Source organism: Dictyostelium discoideum (assembly GCF_000004695.1).
Source record: "Dictyostelium discoideum AX4 chromosome 3 chromosome, whole genome shotgun sequence".
In the NCBI taxonomy this organism is placed as follows: Eukaryota; Evosea; class Eumycetozoa; order Dictyosteliales; family Dictyosteliaceae; genus Dictyostelium; species Dictyostelium discoideum.
In genome coordinates, this window is record NC_007089.4 from 442,709 (window position 1) to 467,600 (window position 24,892).

At 20.1% G+C, this 24,892-nt stretch overlaps 6 protein-coding genes across 6 annotated transcripts; 5 read left to right on the forward strand and 1 right to left on the reverse strand.

Moving 5' to 3' along the window:
- Nucleotides 1–1,917: 1,917 nt before the first annotated feature.
- On the forward strand, nucleotides 1,918–4,150 carry DDB_G0278193 (hypothetical protein; the record flags this gene model as incomplete). Its single annotated transcript, XM_637105.1, has 3 exons — nucleotides 1,918–3,484; nucleotides 3,659–3,790; nucleotides 3,834–4,150. 3 exons carry the CDS (start codon nucleotides 1,918–1,920, stop codon nucleotides 4,148–4,150), a joined length of 2,016 nt encoding a protein of 671 aa, XP_642197.1.
- Nucleotides 4,151–4,946: 796 nt separating this feature from the next.
- On the forward strand, nucleotides 4,947–5,597 carry DDB_G0278195 (hypothetical protein; the record flags this gene model as incomplete). Its single annotated transcript, XM_637106.1, has 2 exons — nucleotides 4,947–5,088; nucleotides 5,377–5,597. The coding sequence occupies 2 exons, from the start codon at nucleotides 4,947–4,949 to the stop codon at nucleotides 5,595–5,597; spliced, it is 363 nt and encodes a 120-aa protein (XP_642198.1).
- A 402-nt stretch (nucleotides 5,598–5,999) lies between these two features.
- On the reverse strand, nucleotides 6,000–11,827 carry DDB_G0278197 (hypothetical protein; the record flags this gene model as incomplete). The annotated part of the gene is made up of 6 exons (XM_637107.2): nucleotides 6,000–8,752; nucleotides 8,831–9,079; nucleotides 9,182–9,418; nucleotides 9,496–9,747; nucleotides 9,843–11,056; nucleotides 11,091–11,827. 6 exons carry the CDS (start codon nucleotides 11,825–11,827, stop codon nucleotides 6,000–6,002), a joined length of 5,442 nt encoding a protein of 1,813 aa, XP_642199.2.
- A 4,254-nt stretch (nucleotides 11,828–16,081) lies between these two features.
- On the forward strand, nucleotides 16,082–19,242 carry DDB_G0278629 (hypothetical protein; the record flags this gene model as incomplete). The annotated part of the gene is made up of 5 exons (XM_637108.1): nucleotides 16,082–16,117; nucleotides 16,842–16,872; nucleotides 16,965–17,164; nucleotides 17,264–17,724; nucleotides 17,817–19,242. The coding sequence occupies 5 exons, from the start codon at nucleotides 16,082–16,084 to the stop codon at nucleotides 19,240–19,242; spliced, it is 2,154 nt and encodes a 717-aa protein (XP_642200.1).
- A 697-nt stretch (nucleotides 19,243–19,939) lies between these two features.
- Nucleotides 19,940–21,396, forward strand: DDB_G0278631 (solute carrier family 35 member protein; the record flags this gene model as incomplete). Its single annotated transcript, XM_637109.2, has 4 exons — nucleotides 19,940–20,270; nucleotides 20,411–20,550; nucleotides 20,637–20,906; nucleotides 20,989–21,396. The coding sequence occupies 4 exons, from the start codon at nucleotides 19,940–19,942 to the stop codon at nucleotides 21,394–21,396; spliced, it is 1,149 nt and encodes a 382-aa protein (XP_642201.2).
- A 283-nt stretch (nucleotides 21,397–21,679) lies between these two features.
- On the forward strand, nucleotides 21,680–23,698 carry DDB_G0278199 (hypothetical protein; the record flags this gene model as incomplete). Its single annotated transcript, XM_637110.1, has 1 exon — nucleotides 21,680–23,698. The coding sequence occupies one exon, from the start codon at nucleotides 21,680–21,682 to the stop codon at nucleotides 23,696–23,698; it is 2,019 nt and encodes a 672-aa protein (XP_642202.1).
- Between the last annotated feature and the right edge of the window lie 1,194 nt (nucleotides 23,699–24,892).

Genomic DNA, 24,892 nt, shown 5'->3' on the forward strand with positions numbered 1-24,892 from the left:
AAATAAAAAAAAATTTAAAATTGAAGTTTGAGTTTCAAATAAAATGGTTTTGGGTGCGGATGATAATAAAAAAAAAAAAAAAGAGAAAAAAATAATAAAGATAAAAATGGAAAATAGAAAAATATCAACATTTTATTTTATCCTATAATTGTTATTCTTTTTATTATTGTTATTATTATTATTATTTTTTTTTTTTTTTATTCTTTTATAATTATTTATTTATTTTTAATTTATAGTTATCATTATTACTATTTTTATTTTTATTAAAAAAAACAAATATTCAAAAGAAAAAAAATAAAATAAAATAAAAAAAGACAATATAAATATAAATAAAAAAATATAAACTTACATACAAAGGGTTTATTGGTTAATTATATATATTTTTAAAAAAATTCACAAAAAAAAAAAAAAAAAAAAAAAAAAAAATTTTAATCACGATTTCAAAAATTTTTAAAAAAAAAAAATAAAAAAAAAAAAAATAAAAAAAAAATTAAATTTTTTTTTAAAAAAAATAAAAAAAAAAAAAAAAGAAAAAAAGGTGGCCATCAATTATAATAATCAAAGTTGAAAAAAAAAAAAAAAAAAAAAAAAATAATAAAAAATAATAAACAAAATAAAAAACAAAATTAATAAAACTTTAATTCCTTTTAAAATTATTTACCTTTTTTTTTTTATTTATTAATTTATTAATATTAATTTATTTATTTATTAATTTTTTTTTATTTTTTTTTATTATTATTTGTTTAATAAATTATTTGTTTTTTGAAATGAGAATAAAAATTTTTTTTTTATTTTCAATTTATAAAAAATTTTATTATTGAACTTTTATTCTATTTATAGATGACTGAAAAAAATTTGTTCTTTGAAATTTTTAACACAATATTTTTTCGTTTAAAAAAAACTCCCAAAAAAAAAAATCAAAAAAAATTATAAAAATAAAAAAAATCAAAATCTTTGATTCTTTGATTGTGGTATTAAGATAGAGATGAAATGAAAATATTAATTTTTTTTTTTTTTTTTTTAATATTATTAAATTATTTTTTTTTTTGATTAAAAATTTTTTTTTTTTTTATTTTATTTTTTTAATTTTATTTTTTAATTATTTTTTAATTATTTTTTTAATTATTTTTTAATTATTTTTTAATTATTTTTTAATTATTTTTTTACCAGATCTTTGCCATAAAGTAAAAAAAAAATATAAATAATTTTTAATAAAAATAAAAATTGAAATCCACTGTCATGTCATGTCATTAAATATCAACTAACAATTTATTATTATTTAGTTTTTTTTTTTTTTTAAATGAAATAAAATAAAAGGGATATTATTTTCACTTATCCTTTTATATTTATTTTTTTTTTCAACTTTTTTTTTATAAAAATAAAAAAAAAAAATAAAATAAAATCATAATATCTATTATTTGAACATCAAAAAAAAGTATCAAAAAAAAAAAAAAAAAAAAAAAATGTGAAATAATATAAAAGATAGAATTATTTTATAATTAATGTGAATAAACAAATAAAATTAAAATCAATTTTATTTTTTTTTTATTTTTTATTGTTTTGCTTAATTTGGGTAAAAATAATTAAAATGCAAATCAAATAGATAATATTTAAAAATCAGAATAAAAATTAACCACCAAAATAAGAATAGATTTTTTTTTTTTTTTTTTTATTTCATTGAAAACTTTTACTTTTTTTTTTTTTAAATTTTTTTTTGTATTAGGACTTTAAAATTAGTTTTATTTTTTTTTTTTTTCTGATGTCGGTTTTTTTTTTTTTTTTTTTTTTTTTTTTTTTTTTTTGTAAAAAATTTAAAGAAAATTAAAATAAAAAAAAAAATCAAAGAATAAAAGATTTACCAAAAATAACAACCACAACAACAGAAACAACAACGACAACAACCAACAGGAGTGCATCATGTGTGGAATATCGGTAATCATAAATGGAATTAAAATTTTAGAACCAATAAATAAAAATGGTCAAAATAAGGATTTAAAAGAAACTATAACAACATCAACATCAACACCAACACCAATTGCAATTGGTGATTATTATACAATTAAAAATGATATTGAATCAAGATTAATCAATAGAGGACCAGATTCAATAAAAAGTAAATTGATTGAAATTAAATGTTTTCAAAAAGATATTGATAAAGAGATTAGCATAAGTATGGAATTAATATCATCAGTTCTCGGACTTAGAGGACCATTAACAATTCAACCATTAACTGATGAAAATAATGGTAATACATTATTATGGAATGGTGAATTATTTGGTGGTTATGAAATTGGTATTCATGATAATGATACTTGTTTATTATTACATTTATTATCAAAAATTAATGAAAATGAAAGTGAAAATCAAGAAATCAATGAAAATGAAATTGAGAGAGAATTAATTGAAATTATGTTGAAAATAAAAGGGCCATTCGCATTTTTATATTGGCAAGAGAAAAAAAGAAAACTTTGGTTTGGTAGAGATGTATTAGGTAGAAGAAGTTTATTAGTAAATAATGAAACCATTATCAATGATAAACCATCACTAATCATATCGTCAATGGGTTCATTTCCAAATGGTATCGATGATTCAATAAGGTTACCAAAATGGGATGAAATTAACACATTTGGTTTATTTTCAATCCATTTTCCAAAAATTATTGAAACTAATATAATTCATTTTAAAATCCATCCATGGGATATTTCAAATATTAATTTAAATATTGGTATGATTTCATTAGATTATGATAATGATAATGATAATGAAGAAGAATCAAATACAAATACAACAACAACAACAACAACAACAACAACAAAAGAAATTGAAGAAATTGAAGGAAATAATATTGACCAATTACATTTTTATCCATTTGGTAGAAGAGAGAAATTAGATATAGAAAAAGGTGAATGGAGTGAAAAGGTTTTTAATGACTATGTAAATGGATTTTATGAGGCAATTAGTGATTCAATTAATGTTAGATTAAATAATTTACCAATTGCTTCATTGGAAATACCAGATTTAATTAGAGCACCGTTTTTACAAGAGAAACCATTACCTTTGGTTTCTAGATTAGGTATTTTGTTTAGTGGTGGTTTGGATTCAATGGTTTTAGCCGCAATGTCAAATAAACATATGGAAACACCTGATGAACCAATTCATTTGATTAATGTTGCTTTTGGTGATGATGATTCACCATTTGAAGAATATGATAAGGTACCAGATAGAAAAGCAGCAATCTCTGGTTTAAAGGAATTACAAACTATTGCACCAAATAGACAATGGAAATTAATTAAAGTAAATGTTGGTACAAAAGAAATGGAATGGGCTAAAAAAATAGTTTATCAATTATCTTATCCTGCTATTACAATTATGGATATGACAATTTGTTTAGCACTTTGGTTCGCTGGTAGAGGTGAAGGTATATTACATGGTGAGGAGTTAAAAGGTCAAGGTCAACAACAACAGCAACGTTATATGACAACTTGTAAAGTTTTATTAATGGGTAGTGGTGCAGATGAACAGTTAGCAGGTTATTTAGACATAAATCAGCATTTCAACGTGGTTCTTGGCCAATACTTCGAGCAGAGTTGAATAAAGATTTTAATAGGATTTGGAAAAGAAATTTAGGTAGAGATGACCGTGTTTTAAGTAGTAATAGTCGTGTATCCAAGATTTCCATATTTGGATGAATCATTGATTTCCTATTTAAATGGTATTGAGTTACCTTATATTTGTGATTTATCTTTACCACAAGGTACAGGTGATAAAAGGATTTTACGTGAAGTTGGTCGTAAATTAGGTTTAACCGAATCAACTAAACTTAATTAAAAAAGCAATTCAATTCGGCTCAAGATCTTCAAAACAATTGAATAAAAATGTTCCAGCAAGAATCACTCAAAAATGTGGTAAAGATGTTTTTTCATTTACAACTCCAATTTATGATCCACTTCAAGATCCTGGTTATGAAGCTCTTCAAAAACAAAAATTAAAACAAAAAATGAGTTTGGAAAGAAAGGAAAAAAAAAATAAAGAAAAATCTGAAAAAATTGAAAAGAAAATTAATTTTAAAAACCAACAAGAAAAACAAAAACAACAACCAAATGATGATGAAAATATATTAAGGAAAAAAGAAGTAAAAAATTGTAATTAAAATTTATGGAATAAAATATTAATTTTTTTTATTTAAATTGATATTGTAATAAAATTGAAACCACAAAAAATAGTTTCTTTGTCCAAAAACACTATTTTATTAATTGAAAGACCTTTCTTCCCTTTTTTTCTATTTTACCATTTTTTGTAATTATTTTTTATTTTGAAGAACAACAATAGGGAATATATTTTATATTAAAAATAGATTTTAATAAAAAAAAAAAAATTTATTGGATTTGTTTATTTTTTTTTTTTATATTTATATAATATAAATTTTTATTTTCAATTATTTATTTTTAAATGAGTGTGCAGAATGAAAAAATAAAAATTAAAAGTTTTTACCCTTTTTTTTTTTATTTTTTATTTTTTTATTTTTTTTTTAATTTATAAATCAAAAAAATAAATGAATTAAATCTGGATTATTTAAATTCTAAAAATAAAATTTTGTTTAAAAAAATAAAAAAAATATTTTTCCAATAAGTTTGCTAATCAAAAAAAAAAAAAAAAAAATTTTTTTTATATTTTGGCCAACTTTTTAATCAAAAAACGAAAAAAAAGTTTTCTCTTTTTTTTTTTTTTTCATTTTTTCACTTTTTTATTTTTTCACTTTTTTATTTTTCATAATATCTTGAAATAATATTATTCATATTCACTCGTAATAATACATATAAATTGATATCAATCAGAAAAACAAACAAACAAACAAACAAGCAAATAAACAAACAAAAAAAACGAACAAACAAAAAACGAACAACAATAAAATAAATAATAAATAAATAAATATATATAAATAAAAAATGAATAATTTAATTCGTAGATCATTATTAAATCAAATAAATTTAAATAGAGCAGGTCAAAAATTTAGACAATCAATAGGACTTGCCAGAAGTGGTAATGAAGATGGTCCACTTCATGATTTACCAGATTTTCATTTTGCTAGTATGAATTAAATCACACACATATTTTTTATTATTATTATTATTATTATTATTATTATTATTATTATTATTATTATTATTATTATTATTATTATTATTATTATTATTATTATTATTATTATTATTATTATTATTATTATTATTATTATTATTATTATTATTATTATTATTATTATTATTATTATTTTTGTATATTTTTTTTTTTTTTTTTTTTTTTTTTTTTTAACCTATTTTGCAGGTTCAAAATATTAACTATATCATATTTATGAAATAAATTTTAAAAAAAAAGATGGTGAGTTCCCAGCTTTAACAGATACACAAAAGAAATGGATGAAAACAAGAATTAATGAAGCAAAGATTTTAAATAAAATTGTAAATGATGTTGAAACTCAAAGAAATAAAGTTATTGGTGCTATTAAGACTTTGGAGCAAAAAACTAACAAATCAATTCAAAACAAAAAACAAAAGAAGATTCAAAAAGATACTTTGTTTGAAAAGAAGAACGAATAAATAATAATAATAAAATAAAAACAAAATAAAAAAAACAATTAAAATAAGCAGACACAGACATGAAAACAATAAAATAATAGGAATTTTTTTTTTTATTTTTTTTTTTTATTTTTTTAATAAAGAAATAACGATCATGATCACTATCATTCGATATTTTTTATTGTTATATTATTTTATTTTTTAGGATTTATTATATTATTTATTACTGGCATCATTTATATATATAGTTGATAAGAATGGAAACACAACTGAACGATTGAGGAAAAAAAAAAGACTTTATTAAAAAACCAACACCAAAAACTTTGAAGAATTTAGTAGAATACCAAAAAACTAATTTCAACCCATTAATGTTGTTGTTGTTGTTGTTGTTGTTGTTGTTGTTGTTGTTGATGATGATGGTGTTTAATTAATTTTGATTAATGATGGATTTGAGGATGAGGGGGAAACTAATGATGCAGACAAAGAACCAATCATAGGTGGTGAATTTAAACTATTTGAGCTATTGCTATTATCATTAATGTTTGAAATAGTTGGTAATGTTATAGGATGTGATGATGTTGGAATTGGAAATGGTAAATGAGATTGTTGTTGGTTATGTTGCTGATTATGTTGTTGTTGTTGATGGTGATGATTCATTTGAGGTGAATTAAAATTATTATTATTATTATTATGACTATTATGGTTACTATTGTTTCCAAAATATTGAGGAGCAGAAAATAAATTTCTTTGGGTGGTATGTGAGTGGTCATAGAAATATGCTTGTGGGTGAACTGGACTTTGATGAGGACTTTGTTGGCTATTGTTATGAATCACTACTTGATGATGAACTGGACTTTGATGAGGACTTTGTTGGTTATTATTATGATTATTTTGATGGTGAGGATTATGATTATGATGATGAACTGGACTTTGATAAATTGAATCATTATTTTGTAAAACTAAATTTGATTGGTGACTTTGAATTGGACTAGAATGAACATTAAGTTGATGATGTTGGTTACCTTGAACTGGACTAGAATGAACATTACCATTTCCAAAGATTTGGTGGTGAGTTAGTTGTTGTTGCATTTGTAATTGTTGTGGATGTAACAATAATTCTGATTCACTCTTTGATCTCTTATCATTTGGTTGTTTATTCAATGGTAAAATTATTGATTCTTTTTCATCTCCAATTTTTCTTTTTTGTTTTAATTGTTGATTATTTGGACCAATAATTAAATTACCATGTTGTTGTAATTGTTGATAGTTATTATTATTATTATTATTATTATTATTATTATTATTATTATTATTATTATTACTATTACTATTACTATTATTATTATTATTACTATTACCAGGACAACCCATTTCATTAAATGAATTTTGGAAACCATGGTTGCCATTAAATACAGTATTATTATTACTACTACTATTACTATTATTACTATTGGTATTATTACTGTTGTTGTTATATGGGTTATAGGAGCTATTATTATCATTTGAAGAATTACAATCTGGACAGAATAGATCAGAACCAGTTTTACCTAAAAACAAGTGGTAATTATGGGAAAGACAATCTTTGCAAAAGGCTTTTGAACATTGTTGATAGGGATGGGTGGCAGAATTATTTTTACACTTTTGTAGTGGAACCTTTGTCTTGAAACACAAACAACACTCAACATTACCTTTATTTCCACTATGGACTTGATTTGAATTATTATGATTTGTAGTGGTAGCAGTACTACTACTATTATTATTATTGTTATTATTGTTGTTTTGGTTTGAATTATTCCCATAAAATTGATAAAAATTGAAATTTGGGGAGTTACTCAAAACAGGTGTAGTGGTTGAGGAATCTGGTGATAATTTTGGAGAAATACTATTATTGTTATTATTATTATTGTTATTATTATTGTTACCATTTAAATTATAAGGTAAGAATCCACTATTTTGGATTAAGTGACTGTGTAAATGTTGATGGCTATGATGGTGATGTTGATTTTGATGGTGGTGTGGATGAGGATGTAGATGTTGTTGATGGTTGCCATGATGTAGATGTTGTTGTTGTTGTTGTTGTTGTTGTTGTTGTTGTTGTTGTTGTGGTTGTTGTTGTTGTTGTTGATGGTTGTTATGATGTTGGTGAGTATTATGATTTGTTGTAGTAGTTGTTGTGGTTGTTATTATGGCGGCGGTTGGAGGAGGAGGCGATGATTGAAGTTTAAGATGTTGTAAATTATTAATATTGTTATTAATATTGGTATTTGTAGGAGAATTCACAGTGGCTGTTGCATTATTATTACTATTGTTAGGCTGTTCTGAAATACTAAAATTAGAACTATTATTATTTCCCCCACTAGAATTATTATTATTATTTGAATTGGGTCCATCAATTGAACCTAATGTTGGTAATAGTGGAGTTTTCTTTGGTGAATTAAAGAGTTCACTTGACATTGTTGAAATTGGTGAACCAACAACTGAAGATGCAGTTGAAGATGATGATGAGGAAGTATTTGTATTGGTATTTGTATTTGTATTTGTATTGGTATTTGAATTAGTATTAGTGGTGTTATTATTATTATTATTATTATTATTATTATTATTATTATTATTATTATTATTATTATTATTATTATTATTATTATTATTATTATTATTATTATTATTATTATTATTATTATTATTATTATTATTATTATTTGAATTGTTAAGGTTATTGTTATTATTATTATTGTTGTTATTGTTATTTCCATTTGTATTATTATTATTATTATTAATATTATTTGATGTAGTAATATTTTTTAATTGTTTTATTGGGGTTGAATTTGTGGAAGCCGATTTAACGCCACCAGTTTTCAATGATTTTGTTTTAATTTTTTTAGATTTTTTAGACTTTTTGAAAGATTTTGAAGATTTTGTTGGTGAAGACATTGATGATTTCATTTTTTGAACTTCATCAGGATCGACACCATCAAAATCAATTTCATCCAATGATGAAGATGATGAAGAGTCATCGGTATCGTCACCGTCGTCATCAATCTCTTGTAATTCTTGTAAATTTTCATCTCCTTCTCTAAAGTTACTCCACATACCGGTGTATCTACCAATTGATGTGAATGCTTTCTTATATCTTGATAATACAGTACTTAATCTATTTTTAATATTATCTTCAAATACTAAAATAAAATTAAATATTAATATTAAAAAAAAAAAAAAAAAAAAAAATAAAATTATTATTATTTAATATAAATTACCCATTTCTCTATTGAAAGCAAAAGAATCTTGATGAGATTTAACATATGAAGCGATTTCAATTTGATGAGAGAATCTATACTTTTTAATGATTTCTAAATTATATAATGCAGTATGAGCAACTTCTTTCCAAGATTTTGAAAGATGTTTTAGTGTGAATTTTCTAGATTGAGAACATGAATCACAATAAAATTCAAATCTACTATCAGATGGCCCAGGTAATACTGTACTACCAACTAAATCTTTCATTTCTATAATTTTTTTTCAATTAAATATACATATGTTAGGTAAAGTGGGAGAGAAAAAAAAAAGATTAAAAAAATATAAATAAAAATAAATAATTAAATACATACGAAAATTAATCATTTTTGAACAAGATTTACAAGTTAGAGAATGATTACTATCTTGATCAATATAACCTTCCCATTGTTCACTACCTTTCCAAGTTAACAAACCTCTTTCATCTTCGTCGATTGAATCACCATGTCTATAATTTGACCACATACCTGAATCACGTGCAAATGAAATGAAAATTTTTCTATTATATGATAATGTTGCTGTCATAATATTTTTCATTTTTGAATGTAAAACTTATTATTATTAAAAATAAAATTTATTAATAAATATTTTGTATTTTTATTAAAAATTATTATTATAAATTAATTACCTTTATCACGATCAGCCAATAACTCTTTTGAATGTTTATGTACATATTTAATGATTTCTCTATAGTGAGAGAATCTATATTTCTTTTCTCTTTCCAAATTGAACAATGAGGTATGGATCATCTCTTTCCAAGTTTTAAATAAATGTCTGAAATAAAATTGACCTTTTGAACAATCAAAACATCTAAATTCATAATTTTTATCTTCAGGTCCTGGAATAACTTGGATGTTATTTGAAAGGAATACTTTACTTTCTGGAAATATTTGGAAAAAAAAATGAAAATAATTAACAAAAATATGATCAAGAAATTAAAAAATAATAATAATAAATTAAAATTAAAATACTAACCAACGTTTTGTTTGTTGTTACATTTACAACAAATTAATGAGACTGAACCAGTATATACTTTATCGTATAATAAATTATTTAATGGGTAGTCATCATCAATTGATACATGATGTTGTGATGTAATTAGTTGGAATGAAATATGTTGTTGTTGTTGTTGTTGTTGATGTTGATTTTGATGTTGATGTTGTTGTTGATGTTGTTGATGTTGTTGTTGGTGTTGTTGTAGTAGTTGTTGGTGTTGTTGTTGTTGTTGTTGTTGTTGCTGTGGTTGTTGTTGTTGTTGTTGTTGTTGATTTTGTTGTTGTTGTTGTTGTTGTTGTTGTTGTTGTTGTTGTTGTTGTTGTTGTTGTTGTTGTTGTTGTGGTTGTTGTTGTTGTTGTGGTTGTTGTTGTTGTTGTTGTTGTTGTTGTTGTTGTTGTTGTGGTTGTTGTTGTTGTTGTGGTTGTTGTTGTTGTTGTGGTTGAGGTTGTTGTTGTGGTTGAGGTTGATGTTGTTGATGTGGTTGTTGTGGTTGATGATGGTGTTGTTGTTGTGGTTGCTGTTGATGTTGATGTTGTGGTTGTTGCGGTTGTTGTGGTTGTTGCGGTTGTTGTTGTTGTGGATGATGATGATGATGATGATGATGTTGTTGTTGTTGTTGTTGTTGTTGTTGTTGTTGTTGTTGTTGTTGTTGTTGTGGTTGTTGTTGTAGTTGTTGTTGTTGGTGTTGATGTTGTTGTTGTTGTTGATGTAGTTGGTGTTGATGTTGTTGATGTTGAATTTGGATTTGTTGATGTTGTAGTTGTTGATTTTGTTGTTGTTGTAGTTGTTGGTGATGTTGAAGTTGTAGTTGTTGTTGAATTTGGATTTGTTGTTGTTGTAATTGTTGTTGGATTTGTTGTTGGATTTGTTGGTTTTGGTGAACAGACATATGTGTGAGATGGTTTTGATGTTGTGGTTGATGTTGTTGTTGGATTTGAGATGGTGGAAATTGTTGGGAAATTGGTTGGTTGTTACCAACTTGTATAGTTTTTTCATTTTTTATTTGATTATCAAATTTAGTTGGAGATAATTGTTGTGGACTTGTGTTGTTGTTATTGCTGTTATGATTGTTTGAAAAATTATTTTGAGATGATAAGGTTAAAACAGATGATTGAGAGGATTGTAATTGTGGAGGTGAATTTAAATGTTGAGTTGACGATGATAATTGGTTTGGAACATGAGGTTGTGATGAACTTAATTCATTATTATTATTTATATTATTATTACCTATTATTGTTATTATTGTTATTATTATTATTATTATTATTATTATTATTATTATTATTATTATTATTATTATTATTATTATTATTATTATTCCCATTTGTTTGGCCATTATTATTACTATTATTATTATTACTATTATTATTATTATTATTATTATTATTATTGTTGTTGTTATTGTTATTGCTATTATTATTATTATTGTTATTATTATTACTACCATTTATTCTATTATTATTATTATTGTGTAATGGTGGTTGCTGGATTTGTAATTGCTGAATATTATTCATAAATGATATCATTTGTTGGTTATTATTATTATTATTTAAAGATGAAGAGGATGATGAAGAAGATGATGAAGAGGATGGTGGTTGTGGTAATGGTACTTGGTTGTTGTTACTATTTACAAAGATTGGGTCGTTTAGTTTATTTGTTTTATTATTGTTGTTCCAAATTGGTTCTTCCTTTTTATTCGATAAAGATAATAGTGATCCGATGTGAATAGAACCATTTGAATAATTATTATTATTATTTGAGTTGGAACTATTATTATTATTATTATTATTATTATTATTATTATTATTATTATTATTATTATTGTTGTTGTTGTTGTTGTTACTACCGCTATTATTATGATTAAAATCACTTGGTGTAGTTGATTTCGGATTTGCTAATGATAGCAATGAATATAAATCTTCGTGGTCGGGAACTGAATGAAATGATTTTAATGATTCATTCATTTTGCTTTTTATAATTTTTTTTTTTTTTTTTTTTTTTATTTTATTTTATTTTTAAAATAATAATAGAATTAATACTTATTAAGAATTATATTTATTTTTATTATTAAAATTTTATTTTTACTATTTTGGAATTTTGGGGGTTTGATTGGAATATTTTATTTTTTTTTTTTTTTTTTTTAAAAAAAAATATTTAAGTGTATATTTAAATATATACAGGTGAATTTAGATTAACTACAAAAAGTTTAATTATTTATTTTATTATTATTATTATTATTTTAATTTTTTTTTTTTTTTTTTTTTTTTTTTTTTTTCTTTCTTTTGTTTAACTTTTTGAAGAGAAATAGATTATAAAAATAAAAATGGGTGGATTAATTAATTAGAATTTGGCAATATTTTTATTTCTCTTTTTTTATTTTATTTTTTTTTTAAACAATAGATCATAATTTTATTTTTATTATTTTTTTTTTTATTTTTTTTTTTTTTTTTTTTTAAAAATAAAAATAATCACACCTATAAAAAAAAGAGGATAAAGGAAAAAAATAAAAAATAAAATAAGATAATATAAACAAAAAACAAAAAACAATTCCAATTTCCAAAAAATTTTTTAATTTAAAAAAAAAAAAAAAAAAAAAAAAAAAGAAAAAGGATTTAAAATAACAATAAAAATAAAAATATATATATTTGTATAAATGGGTGTGTGTTTAATTTAACAAAAAATACAATTAAAAAATTAAATAAATAAAATAAAATTAAAAAAAAAAGAGAAAAAAAAAAAGAGAGAAAAAAAAAAAAAAAAATTAAAATTATAATTTATTGGTAGTTAAAAATAGCAACAAGAATATATATATATATTATATTTGTTGTTGGATGGTTAAATAATATTAAAAAAAAAAAAAAAAAAAATTGTAGTAATAATAATATTATTATTATTATTTTTATTATTATTTTTATTATTATTTTTATTATTATTCCTTTGATGTGATGATATAAAATAATTAATATAAAAAGGAATTTATTTGGGGTTTTATTGGAGTTTGAGTGTATGTGCAGTAAGTAACACACAATTTTTTTATCTTATCTATACACCACATTTAAAACCACTTTTATTGTGTTTTTTTTTTTTTTTTATTTTTTTTTTTTTATTTTTTTTTTTTTGTTGTTGTTGTTATTGTTATTGTTGTTTGAATTAATTGTATTATTATTTTTTTAATGATGGTGAGTTTATCAACATCAAACTTGATCTTTTAAAAAAACAATAAATAAATAAATAAATAAATAAAAAAAAAAATGGAAAAAAAAAAAAAAAAAATAAAATAAATATTTATTTAATGATAGTAATAATAATTATTCGTAACCATCAAAGATAAAACAACTTAAATGATAGAGAGAACTGGGTTAAGGTGAGTGGGTGAGTGTTTGAGAGTGTGTGAGTGTTTTTTTTTTTTTATTTTTTTTTTATTTTTTTTTTTTTTCTTTATTTGTGTGTTTTTATTTCTTTAAATATAACATTTTAATTTTATTTGTGCACACACACATTCATTAAGTATCAATTGTGAAGTTTAAATGGAAATGTGGGGTGAGTTTGAAATGGGTGAGTGGGTTAGTGTGTGAGAGAGAGCGTGTTTAATATAGATATATGTTTGTGAGAGAGGAAAAAAACGAGATTATGAGCGAGAATACTGTTTGTTTTAGATAATAGGGTTCCCTTGAAGTGGGGTTTATGAGTGTGAAAAGTGAGTTTGAGTGTGGAATGTGTGTGTGTGTGTGGTAATTTTATATATATTATGTACAAATATTTAATTTAAAATTATATGTATTATTTGTGAGGGGTGAGCAAAAAAAAAAAAAAAAAAAAAAAAAAAAAAAAAAGAAAAGCAAAACAAAAATAAAGTTAAATATATACAAAATTCATTCAAATAATTGAAAACGCTGGATTCAAAAATCATCTGATGGGGTCTCTTTTTTTTTTAAAAAAAAAAAAAAAAAAAAAAAGATAAACATAATTTAATATGACAAATTTGGTGATAACTACCAATTAAAGAAAAATGACCCAAAAGATATTCTAATAAACAAAAAAAAAAATTATAAATTTATATAAAAAAAAAAATAACTGTTAAATATGATAATTTTTGGAATGCATATTGTAAAAAATAACTTTTATAAAAAAAAAAAAAATGGAAATAGTTGGAAAATAACCATTTTAGTTTTGATGAAAAAAAATAAAATAAAATAAAATAAAATAAAATAAAATAAAAACATTGAATTTTTTTAAAAAATGATATACTATAAATAAAATTTATCTTAAAATAGTTAAATAGATAAATGATACCAAAATTATTACAAAAATCAATGATATTTGATTTTTTTTTTTTTTTTTTTTTTTTTTTTTTAAAACATATAAAATATTATTTTTTTTACAAATAAAATAATGATAAAAGAAATAAAATAATTATTATTTTTAACATTAAAAATTATTGTTGTCTATTATTATTATTATTTTTTTTTTATTATTATTGGTTTTATTATTATTATTATTGTTTTCATTATTATTCCTTTTTTTTTTTTTTTAATTGATTGGGAAAAGATTTAATACTTACTTATATGGGATATTGTTTTTTTTTTTTTTTTTTTTAAAATTATAAAAATAATTACTTTTAACCAGGAATGAAATAAACAATTTTGTAAATTTTAAATTAGTAATTATGTTTGTTGTTGTTTAATTTAAACAAAAAAAAATCAAAGGATAATAATAATTAAATTAATAATTATTTTTTTTTTTTTTTTTTATTTGTTAGAAAAAAAAAAAAATATATAATGAAAAAATATATTTATAATGTTTATAACTATTTTGTTGTTGTTTTTGTTTGATGTTGATAAAAATTTTAAAAATATAAATAATATTTATTTTCTTTATTTAAAAAAAAAAAAAAAAGATTAAAAAAAAAAAAAAAAAAAAAAAAAGTATATAATTATATTGTTGTTGTTATTGTTTTTTTTTAAAAATTTTTTTTGTTTTTTCCTAATGGAGTGATCTGTAGTATATACTACCAGTATCAAAAAAAATAATGAGCAATCAGAATTTCAAGAAGCTAAACATTTAAAAAAAAAAAAAAAAAAAAAAAAAAAAAAAAAAAAAAAAAAAAAATTTAATTAAAATAATTAAAATTATTATAAAATTATTAAAAAAATAAATAATAATAATAATAATAAATAAAAGAAAAAAATAAATTAAAGTGTACAATATACAATTTGTGGCAAAAATATTTGAATTTAAAAAAAAAAAAAAAAAAAAAAAAAAAAATTAAACATACACCCCAAACACCACCTATTTCTATGTATTTATCCATTTTTATTTATTTCACTCTAACCCAAAATTTTGTATTGCATTTGATAAATAAATAAATTGTTTTTAATATTAAAGATTTATCATTTTTTTATATTAATTTCGATGATGTGTATATATGTGTGTGTATGTGAGTGAGTGTGTGTATATTTTTTTAAAATATGTATTTTGGAGTTAATGTACTTCATTTGTGTGTTGGTAGTACTATATATATATAGGAAAAAAATTAAAAAATTAAAAAATTAAAAAAAAAAAAAAGCGTGTGTGAGCTGATAATATTATTGTTATGAACACTATTTTAGTAGTTTTTAAAAAACGATATGTTAATTTTTTACTATTGTTGGTGAACATAAAATAATAATAAAAAAAAAAAAACTATAAATATCATTAAATTAATTATTAATATTATTATTTTTTAAATACATTATTTTTTTATTATTATTTTTTTTTTTATAATATCAAACGGATATGATTTATGTGGTAAAATTATGTGTTTGAGTGTGGTATCATCAATTATTGGAAGAAGAGTTTCATTCAAAAAAAAAAAAAAAAAAAAAAAACAAGAAAACCAACAATAACGAAAAATATTATCTATTATGGAAAAATTAAAATAAACTAATACTATAATTTCTAATTTCACATTGAACATTACCTTATATATATATATATGTGTGTTGAATTTTTGGTGTTATGGTAATAATCGTGGTTATTTATATTTATATAAACATATATGTCGATTAATAATTTTATTTATTTATTTTTTAATTTCTTTTTTTTTATTTTTTTTTTTTTTTTTAATTTATCATATCTTAATTTACCAATGGGAAAAAAAAAAAAAAAAAAAAAAAAAAAAAAAAAAAAAAAAAAAAAAAAAAAAAAAAATTTCATAAACTTTTATAAAAAAATTAAAAATGTGTAAACCACACATTCTATTGCCCAGTTGGTATGTGTGTGTGTGTGTGACACATATCAAAAAAAAAAAAAAAAAAAAAAAAAAAAAAAAAAAAAAAAAAAAAAAAAAAAAAAAAAAACCAAATTGGAACAATAGTGTGTTTACTCTATCGATCAGTAAACCGAATTATAACTATAAAATTTCATTTATTTTAATTAAAATTCCATATTAAATTTATTTTTTACTCTCTCCATTATTACCTTTACACATTTCTTTTCCATGCCATTTATATTACACTTCACAATTTATTGTCATTATCATCAGATTAAATTTACATTTTGAAACGATTTTGATCAATCACATATTTGTGTTTTTATCGTGAAAAAAAAAAAAAAAAATAAAAAAATAAAAAAAAAAAAAAAAAGAAAGATTTTGAAACCCACAAAACATTGATTCGAAAATACCTAAATTAAATTTTATTTTTTTTTTATTATTTTTTTTTTTTTATTTTTTTTTTATTTTTTTTTCTAAACACTGACAATAAGACCTTCAAAAGAAGTGATTAAATAAAAAAAATAATTATTTGAATAAAAAATAAAAAAAAAAAAGAAAAAAAAAAATTTTAAAAATAATTGCCAAAGTTTTATTTGAAAAAAAAATTAATCAAAAAAAAAATAAAAAAAATAAAAAAAATAAAAAAAATTTTTTTAAAAAAAAAAATAAAAAAAAATAAAAAAAAAAAAATAAATAAAACACCAAACACAATAAACAATAAACAGCACATGGAGATATTAACAACAATTGAAAGAAGTAAATTATATATATATATTTATTGCTCAATAATAATAAAAAAAAAAATAATCTAACCTAATTTTTTTTTTTTTTTTTTTTTTAATAAATAGAAAATATAGATATTTTTTTAGGACAAAAGAATGAAGATGAAAATTATTTACAAAGAATTGAAGTAAAAGGAAAGAAACCAAGAAAATTATTCTTTATCATTGGAAATAATAGAATTTTCTTTTTTAAAGTTGGTGGTAAAATTGAAACAGATCATCATTTTTTAGATATTTTAGAATTAAAATATGATGGTATAAAAGAAGTAAGTTTTATTTATTTATTTATTTATTTATTTGTTTAATTTATTTGTTTTTTGTTTAATAAATTAATTTTTTTTATTTTTTTTTATTTTTATTTTTAGATAACATTAAAATTTAAAAATGATAATGGTAAAGAACCATTAATATTTGGAGTTGAAACAGATGCAGATGCATCAGAGATTGTTTTGGCAATTGATTATTTATTTACATTGAATTTTCCAGGTATGCAATCAAATAGATTAAAGATTACAGTACCAGAACCAAAGAGAACCGAAATTTATAGTTCACCAAATGCATTGATACCAGATATGGGAGCATGTGGAGGATTCACTTTAACTTATTTCTCAATGTGTGATCATATGAACATTCAACCAATTAGTGAAGTATCTTGGCATATTGAAAATGTTATCTCTGGTACATTAATAAGAGAATTCGATTATGGTTTCTTTTTTAAAAAAGAAAGAATCATCACTGCTGACGCAAGACCAATCATGGCAGCATTATCAATTAATCCTTATTTTAATTCATTTTCAATTAAAGATATTAAATTATCAAGTGAATGGTAATCATCATTATAATAATAATAATAATGATAATTAATAATATATATATATATATATATATATTAATATTTATTTATTTTATTTTATATAGTATTTTTTCAATAATTGGTTTAATTAATCAAAATTTATATTTTACAAAATTAGTATTAAATGGTATTGGATTAGATAGATCAACAACAGAGAAATTAATTGAGGCATTTAATAGTAATAAAATGATACCATTGAGAGAATTAGATCTTGGTAATAATTCAATTGAGGATAAGGGTATGATGGTTTTGGGTGAATATTTAAAGGTTACACCATATGAATTGAAAAGTTTAATATTGAATAATTGTTCAGCCGGTAAGAATTCAATGACAGTGATTGGTGAAGCAGTTTCTAATAATGAAAATATTTTAAAGAATTTAAAGTATTTGGATGTCAGTGGTAATAGATTAGAGAATGATGGGTCATCATCATTTTCAAAGCTATTGGAGAGATCAAAAGTGTTGTCTACTTTTTTAATTGGTAATAGTAATCCACAGTTTCATCAACTTTCAAAGGTTTGTATATCGTTGACTAAATTTGATAACTCTGGTAATAGAATCACGAGAAAGGATAACATTCACAGAGATATGGTTAGCTTTTTAAATCATTCCATCTATCTATCGAGTTTGAATCTATCAAAATGTCAAATTCCAGTGGAGGCAGTCGCCGATATCTTTGGCGAGGGTAACCTAATCAAATTGGAGACTTTGAACATCTCTGACAACGATTTGGGCGACGAGGGCATAACGATCCTCTGTGATTTCATGGCAAACCATCAAAGTATTCGTAATTTAGATCTTAGTGGTAACTTTTCAAAGAGAACTAAAGCTAGACAAACCGCTATAGAATCCATTGTTAATATGTTGGAAAAGAAATCAAAGACTCACAATTCCATACGTTCTTTGATTTTAAACAGTGGTTACACCGGTGGCGGTAGTAGCAGTAGACAGTTGAAGGGCGATCTATTGCCAATCGTATGCTCGGTGTTCTACAATGGCTCTTTGAAGGAGTTGGATATCAGTGGTCATTCAAGTGGCGATATTTTAGCAGCTGCAATTGGTAAACTCTTGCAATGTAACACTGGTTTGGAAACTCTCTATTTCGATGATAACTCTATTAGTAGTCGTGGTTTGACTTTAATTAAATTTGGTTTACAAAGAAATACAACAATCACTCAATTACCATTACCAATTAAAGATATTGCTGCCTCTTTGAAAAGTGATGCAACTCCATTGAATCTTCAAAAGTTAACAGAGGTTTCAAATGAAATTCAACAAACTATCCTAGACAATTATACAAATAAAATTCAAGGTACAACTCTAACAAATAATTCAATTAAAACTCAATCACTCTCTAGATCAAGAGCAAATTCAACTCCATTAGTAATTGATACAAAATCAACAATTGCAACTTGTGCTGGTTTAAATTCTTTTATTTCAATTGATATTGATAATACAATTGAACCATTAGCAAATTTAATTGTTAATTAAGATTTATCTCTTTTATCCAAGAAAAAAAAAAAAAAAAAAAAAAAAAAAAAAAATATTATTTATTTATTTATTGTTTATTTTTCTTCTTTTTTTTCTTTATTTTTCTTTTTTTTTTTTTTTTATTTAAAAAAAAAAAACATGGAAAATAAAATAAAATAAAATAAAAAATAAAAAAATTGTACTTGTATAAAAAAAAAAAAATAAAAAAAAAAAATAACCGAATTTCTTAAAATCTTTAATAATTAATAAGGGGAGACGAAAATAAAAAATAAAAGTTAAAAAAAAAAAAAAAATAAAATTACTTTTCACCACTTTAATGCTATTTAAATTTTTATAAAAATCCTACTATAACCTTAATAATAAATAAAAAAACAAAAAAATTGTTCTTGTATAAAAATAACTAAATATCTTTTTCTAGATTTTTTTTTAAAAAAAAAAAAAAAAAAACTATATATTTTGTCGATTTCTTTATTGGGAATTTGAAAAAAAAAAAAAAAAAAAATAAAATATTTTTAAAAAAACTTTTGTTGAAAAAAAAAAAAAAAAAAAAAAAAAAAAAAAACATTCATACACACCTCCTACTCACACACATATTCACACAGAAGAAAAACATTGAAATAAAAGTGATATAGGAGAGAGAGATAAAAAATTAAATAATATAAATAAAATATATAATATAATATATATAAAACAATAAATGAAATTAAAACCAAATGATATTTATATACCTTTAAACTCAATACAATTTAAAATTCATCACAACGACATTAATATAAAATATGATACTGAAGAAGATAACAATAATAACAATAACAACAACAACAACAACAGGTATATAGATGATAATGAAAAAATGAAAATAAGTGAAGATGAATCAATTTTCAAATCTATTAATAATGATAATAAAAATCAACAAAATGATAATATAATAAATAGTTTCAATAGAGGTAGTAATTCATTTTTATTTAATATAATAAATTTTTATAAATCACCAAGATTTCTATCAGGTGGTGCTGTTTTATTATATGGTAAATTATCATTATTATTATCATCATCATCATCATTATTATTATTCTTTTATTTTTTTATTTTTTTTTATTTTTTTACTAATCGATTTCAATGATTATAGGTTCAGTTAGTTTATGTCAGACAATATTTAATAAAAAAGTAATGACTACATATGATTTTAGTGCTTCAAATTTTTTATTATTCAATCAAATGGTTGTAACAATTGTAATATTACATATTTTAAAACATTTTAATATTTTAAAAATAAATACAAATTTTGAAAAAGAAACAATTAAAAAAGTATGTAAAAAAAAAAAAATATATATTATAGTAAGAGAGAGAGAGATTTTTACTAATTTTCTCTCTTTTTTTATTATTATTATTAGCTTATGCCATTATCATTTTGTTATATAATTAATGTTTTGTTAGGATTGGATTCATTAAAACAATTAAATATACCAATGTATAGTGCATTGAAAAGATTAGTAGCAGTAGTAATTTTGGTAATGGAGTATTTCATTTTAAAAAAGGTTTCTCCTCCAAAAATTATAGCATCAGTTGTTGTTATGGTAATTGGAGCAGTGGTTGCTGGGATCACTGATTTATCTTTTAATTCCTTAGGTTATAGTTTAGTTTTATTAAGTTGTATATTTCAAGTATGTATATTATAATAATAGTAATAGTAATAATATTTATTAATCTTTTTTTTTTTTTTTTTTTTTTTTTTTTTTTGTATAGGCATCATATTTAATTTATGTTAAAAAAGTTGCAAGTAATATGTCAACATATGATATGTTATATTATAATAGTGTTTTATCATTACCTATAACAATATTTTTAATGATAGTGAACCAAGAGATTGAATATTTTCAAACTTTTGAACATTTATATGATAGTTCATTTCAAGCTTATTTCATCCTAAGTATATTTTTAGGATTTTTCTTAAATTTTTGTATCTTTTTCTGCACATCAGTAAATTCACCTTTGACCACAAGCGTAACTGGTCAAGTTAAAAATATAGCTTCAACAATCATTGGTGCTATGGTTTTCAATGATATTATCATTCATCCAATTAATATACTCGGTTTAATAATTAATATTATTGGTAGTATTTGGTATTCATTTTTAAAATTAACTTCAAAATAAACAGGGTTTATACACACACACACATATATATATATATATATATATATATATATATTAAATAAATTAATAAATAAATAAATAATATATTATTATTTACAAATATAAAAAAAAAAAAAATATTAATTTATACCAGGTTTAAAAAAAAAGATTTTTTTTTTATTTTTATTTTATTTTTATTTTTATTTTTATTAATTTCACTTTTTTTTTTTTTTTTTACCACTGTTTTGTTTTTTTTAATTTAATTTAATATCCTTAAAAAAAAAAAAAAAAAAAAAAAAAAACAATGAATAATAATAATAATTTTGAAAATAAATTTTGGAAAGTTTTTAGAAATAAATATTTAAATTATAAAATTTTTTATTTTATTTATAATGGGGATGAATGGTGGAGTCAATGTAAAGAATATAGAGATATTAATTGTATAACTAGTAAAGTTAGGTTTAAACATATTCAATCATTTAAATGGATGATTGAAAAAAGGTTATTTCAATTATTAATTTGTAAATTAAATGCAAATGAATTAATTTCATTTGATAATGATTCAATTTCAAATTTTATAAATTTACTATATCAAGAAGAAACAAATAAACAAAATAACTTTTTACCTGAATTTACTCAAATAATAAATTTATTATTACTAAAAAAGGAATATAAACAACAATTATCTGACCAAAATTTTAAAAAAATAAAACAATTCCAAGAATTAAATAGTTTTTGTTCAACAAATTTAAAAGAAAATAATAATAATAATAATAATAATAATAATAATAATAATAACCATTTAAATAATAATAGTAATTATGATAATAATAATAATAATAATATTAATAATAATAACCATTTAAATAATAACAATAATGATAATAATAATAATTTAAATTTAGAAGAAATTATAATAAATGAAAAAATGAAATTATTATTATTAAAATATAATAATTGTAAAGAATTTAATCATGAAATTTGTAAATTATTTTTATCAAGTGTTATGGATAATTTAAAATTATTAAAAGAATTTTTAAAAAATGATTATAATTTTCACCTTTTTAATACAAAAAGATTTAAATATGAATTATATAAAAATAAATTTATATTGTATAATAGTGAAAAAGAAATTCCTTTTACAGATAATTTAATTAATAAAAATATTCAATTACCATTAATGATAAATTTATTAGAATTTTGGATTGAAAAATTAAATGAAAAACAACCACAACATTTAAAAATATGTGAAATTTTTATAAATTATTATTTTCAAAGTATAATTGGTTCAAAAATGGTATCTTTAAATCAACTAATTTATTATTATCATAAATTATTATTATTATTAAAAATTCATAGAATTGAAATCGACCATACTTTATATCACTCATTTCATTATCTTAGAATTAAATCAATTTTATTTATAAAATATATCTTTTCAAGACCATACATTTTTAAAATATTTTATCCAGAAAGTTTTAAAAATTGTGTTAATTTAGAATATTTTTTAACTGAAAATAATAATAATAATAATTTTAATAATGAAAGTAGTTTATATTCCCATTTAAGGGATAAACCAAATGGATATGATATTAGAAAATTATTAAAATCAAATAAATTCACATTTAATTTCATAATTTATACAAATAATGATGAATTATTTAAAATATTAAGAAATGATATATCGATTGAACCTTCAAATTTGATGATATCCTATGGTGAAAAAGATTATAAAGAATTTTCATACTTTTCAGATTTAAAATATTATTTAGAAATTAATAGAATTGATTTGTTTTTATATCATTTAAAAAGGTTACCTCAATATAATTTAAAACCTTTATATTTATTACCACCAAGATTAAAATCAAATATTACCACTACCACCACCAATTCAATATATGATTTGTTATTATATGGTGATGAATATTTAAAATATCATAAACAATGGGATAATAATAATGATAATAATAATAATAATAACAATGATAATAATAATAATAATGATGATGATGATGATGGTGGTGATAATGGAATTAATATAATAACAATGATAGTTTTAAAAATGGAATTAGATGAAATTGATATGGTGATTGAAATTTGTGGTGGTGATGATGCTATCAAAATAAAATTATGTAATAAAATATTTCAATTATCAATTTTTGTATCTAGAATTGATATAGTTTTCCATATGATTAAAAAATATAAAATAAAAACATCACTTTCCCAAAAATTTTGGAATTTATTATCTTGCAAAAATAGAATAGTTCAATATTCTGATTATAATTTATTAAAGAAATTATTACTAAAAATAGAAAATAATTAAAAATAATTAAAATTTCAAATAAAAAATAAAAAAATAAAAAAATAAAAAATAAATTAAAAATAAAAAATAATTATTAAAAACCTATTTTTAATAATTAATTATTAAAAATTCAAAATTCAAATAAAAAATTCTAAAAAAAAAAAAATAAAAAAATAAATATTTAAAAATATACAATAATAAAAATAATCACAACGGACTAAAAAAAAAAAAATAAAAATAAAAAAAAAAATAAATAATTTCTAAAAATATAATAGTGGGTTATCAATTTTAAAATCTTAAATTTTAAGATACAAAATTGGGTGGTGTACTCTTTTGAAATTTAATATATAATATATAAATAAATCACTTTCAAAATGGAAATAAAAAAATAAATAAATAAATAAAAAATAAATAAAAATTATTGTTGAATCACACTCACTATAAAACATTGGGGTTAAAATCAAAAACCTTTTTTTAATATTTGTTTTTTTTTTTTTTTTTTTTTTTTTTTTTTTTTTTTTTTTTTTTTTTTTTTTTACATAGAAATTTAATTATTATTTAGTGGTTATAATTATGAAAAACATAGATATATTACAAAATAAGGGAAAATGAAGAAAATGTATATATAAAAAAATTCTAATTTTAAAAATTCAAAATTCGCAAAGAATTTATTTTTTTTTTTTTTATTTTTTGAATTTTTTTCATTTTAATTTTTTTTTTTTTTTTTTTGATCCTAATTTTAAAATTTTAAAATTAAAAAAAAAAAAAATATAATAATAAAAAAAAATAAAAATAAAAATAAAAACATCAACCCATCATCTCACTCATCTAAAAATGCATTCATATATAAAGTGATTCTTTATTTGGTATTTTCTCATTTTTTGTGATTAATATTGAGATTGATAAAAAAAAAAAATATTATTTATAGAAAATTTCTAATTATCAGCTTCAAATCCATTTTCACACACAATATTTTTTTATTTTTATTATTATTGTTATTTTTTTTTATTTTTTATTTTTTTTTTTTTAAAAAATTAATAAATCTTTTTTTTTCATGTTTTTTTTTTTTTTTCTATAAAAAAAATAATAATCATACATCAATATTCACATATATCTAACTTTTTTTTATTTCCTTTTGAAAAAAAAATAAATAAAAAAAAAAAATAAAAAAAAAATAAAAAAATAAAAAAATAAAAATAAAAAAATAAAAAAAAA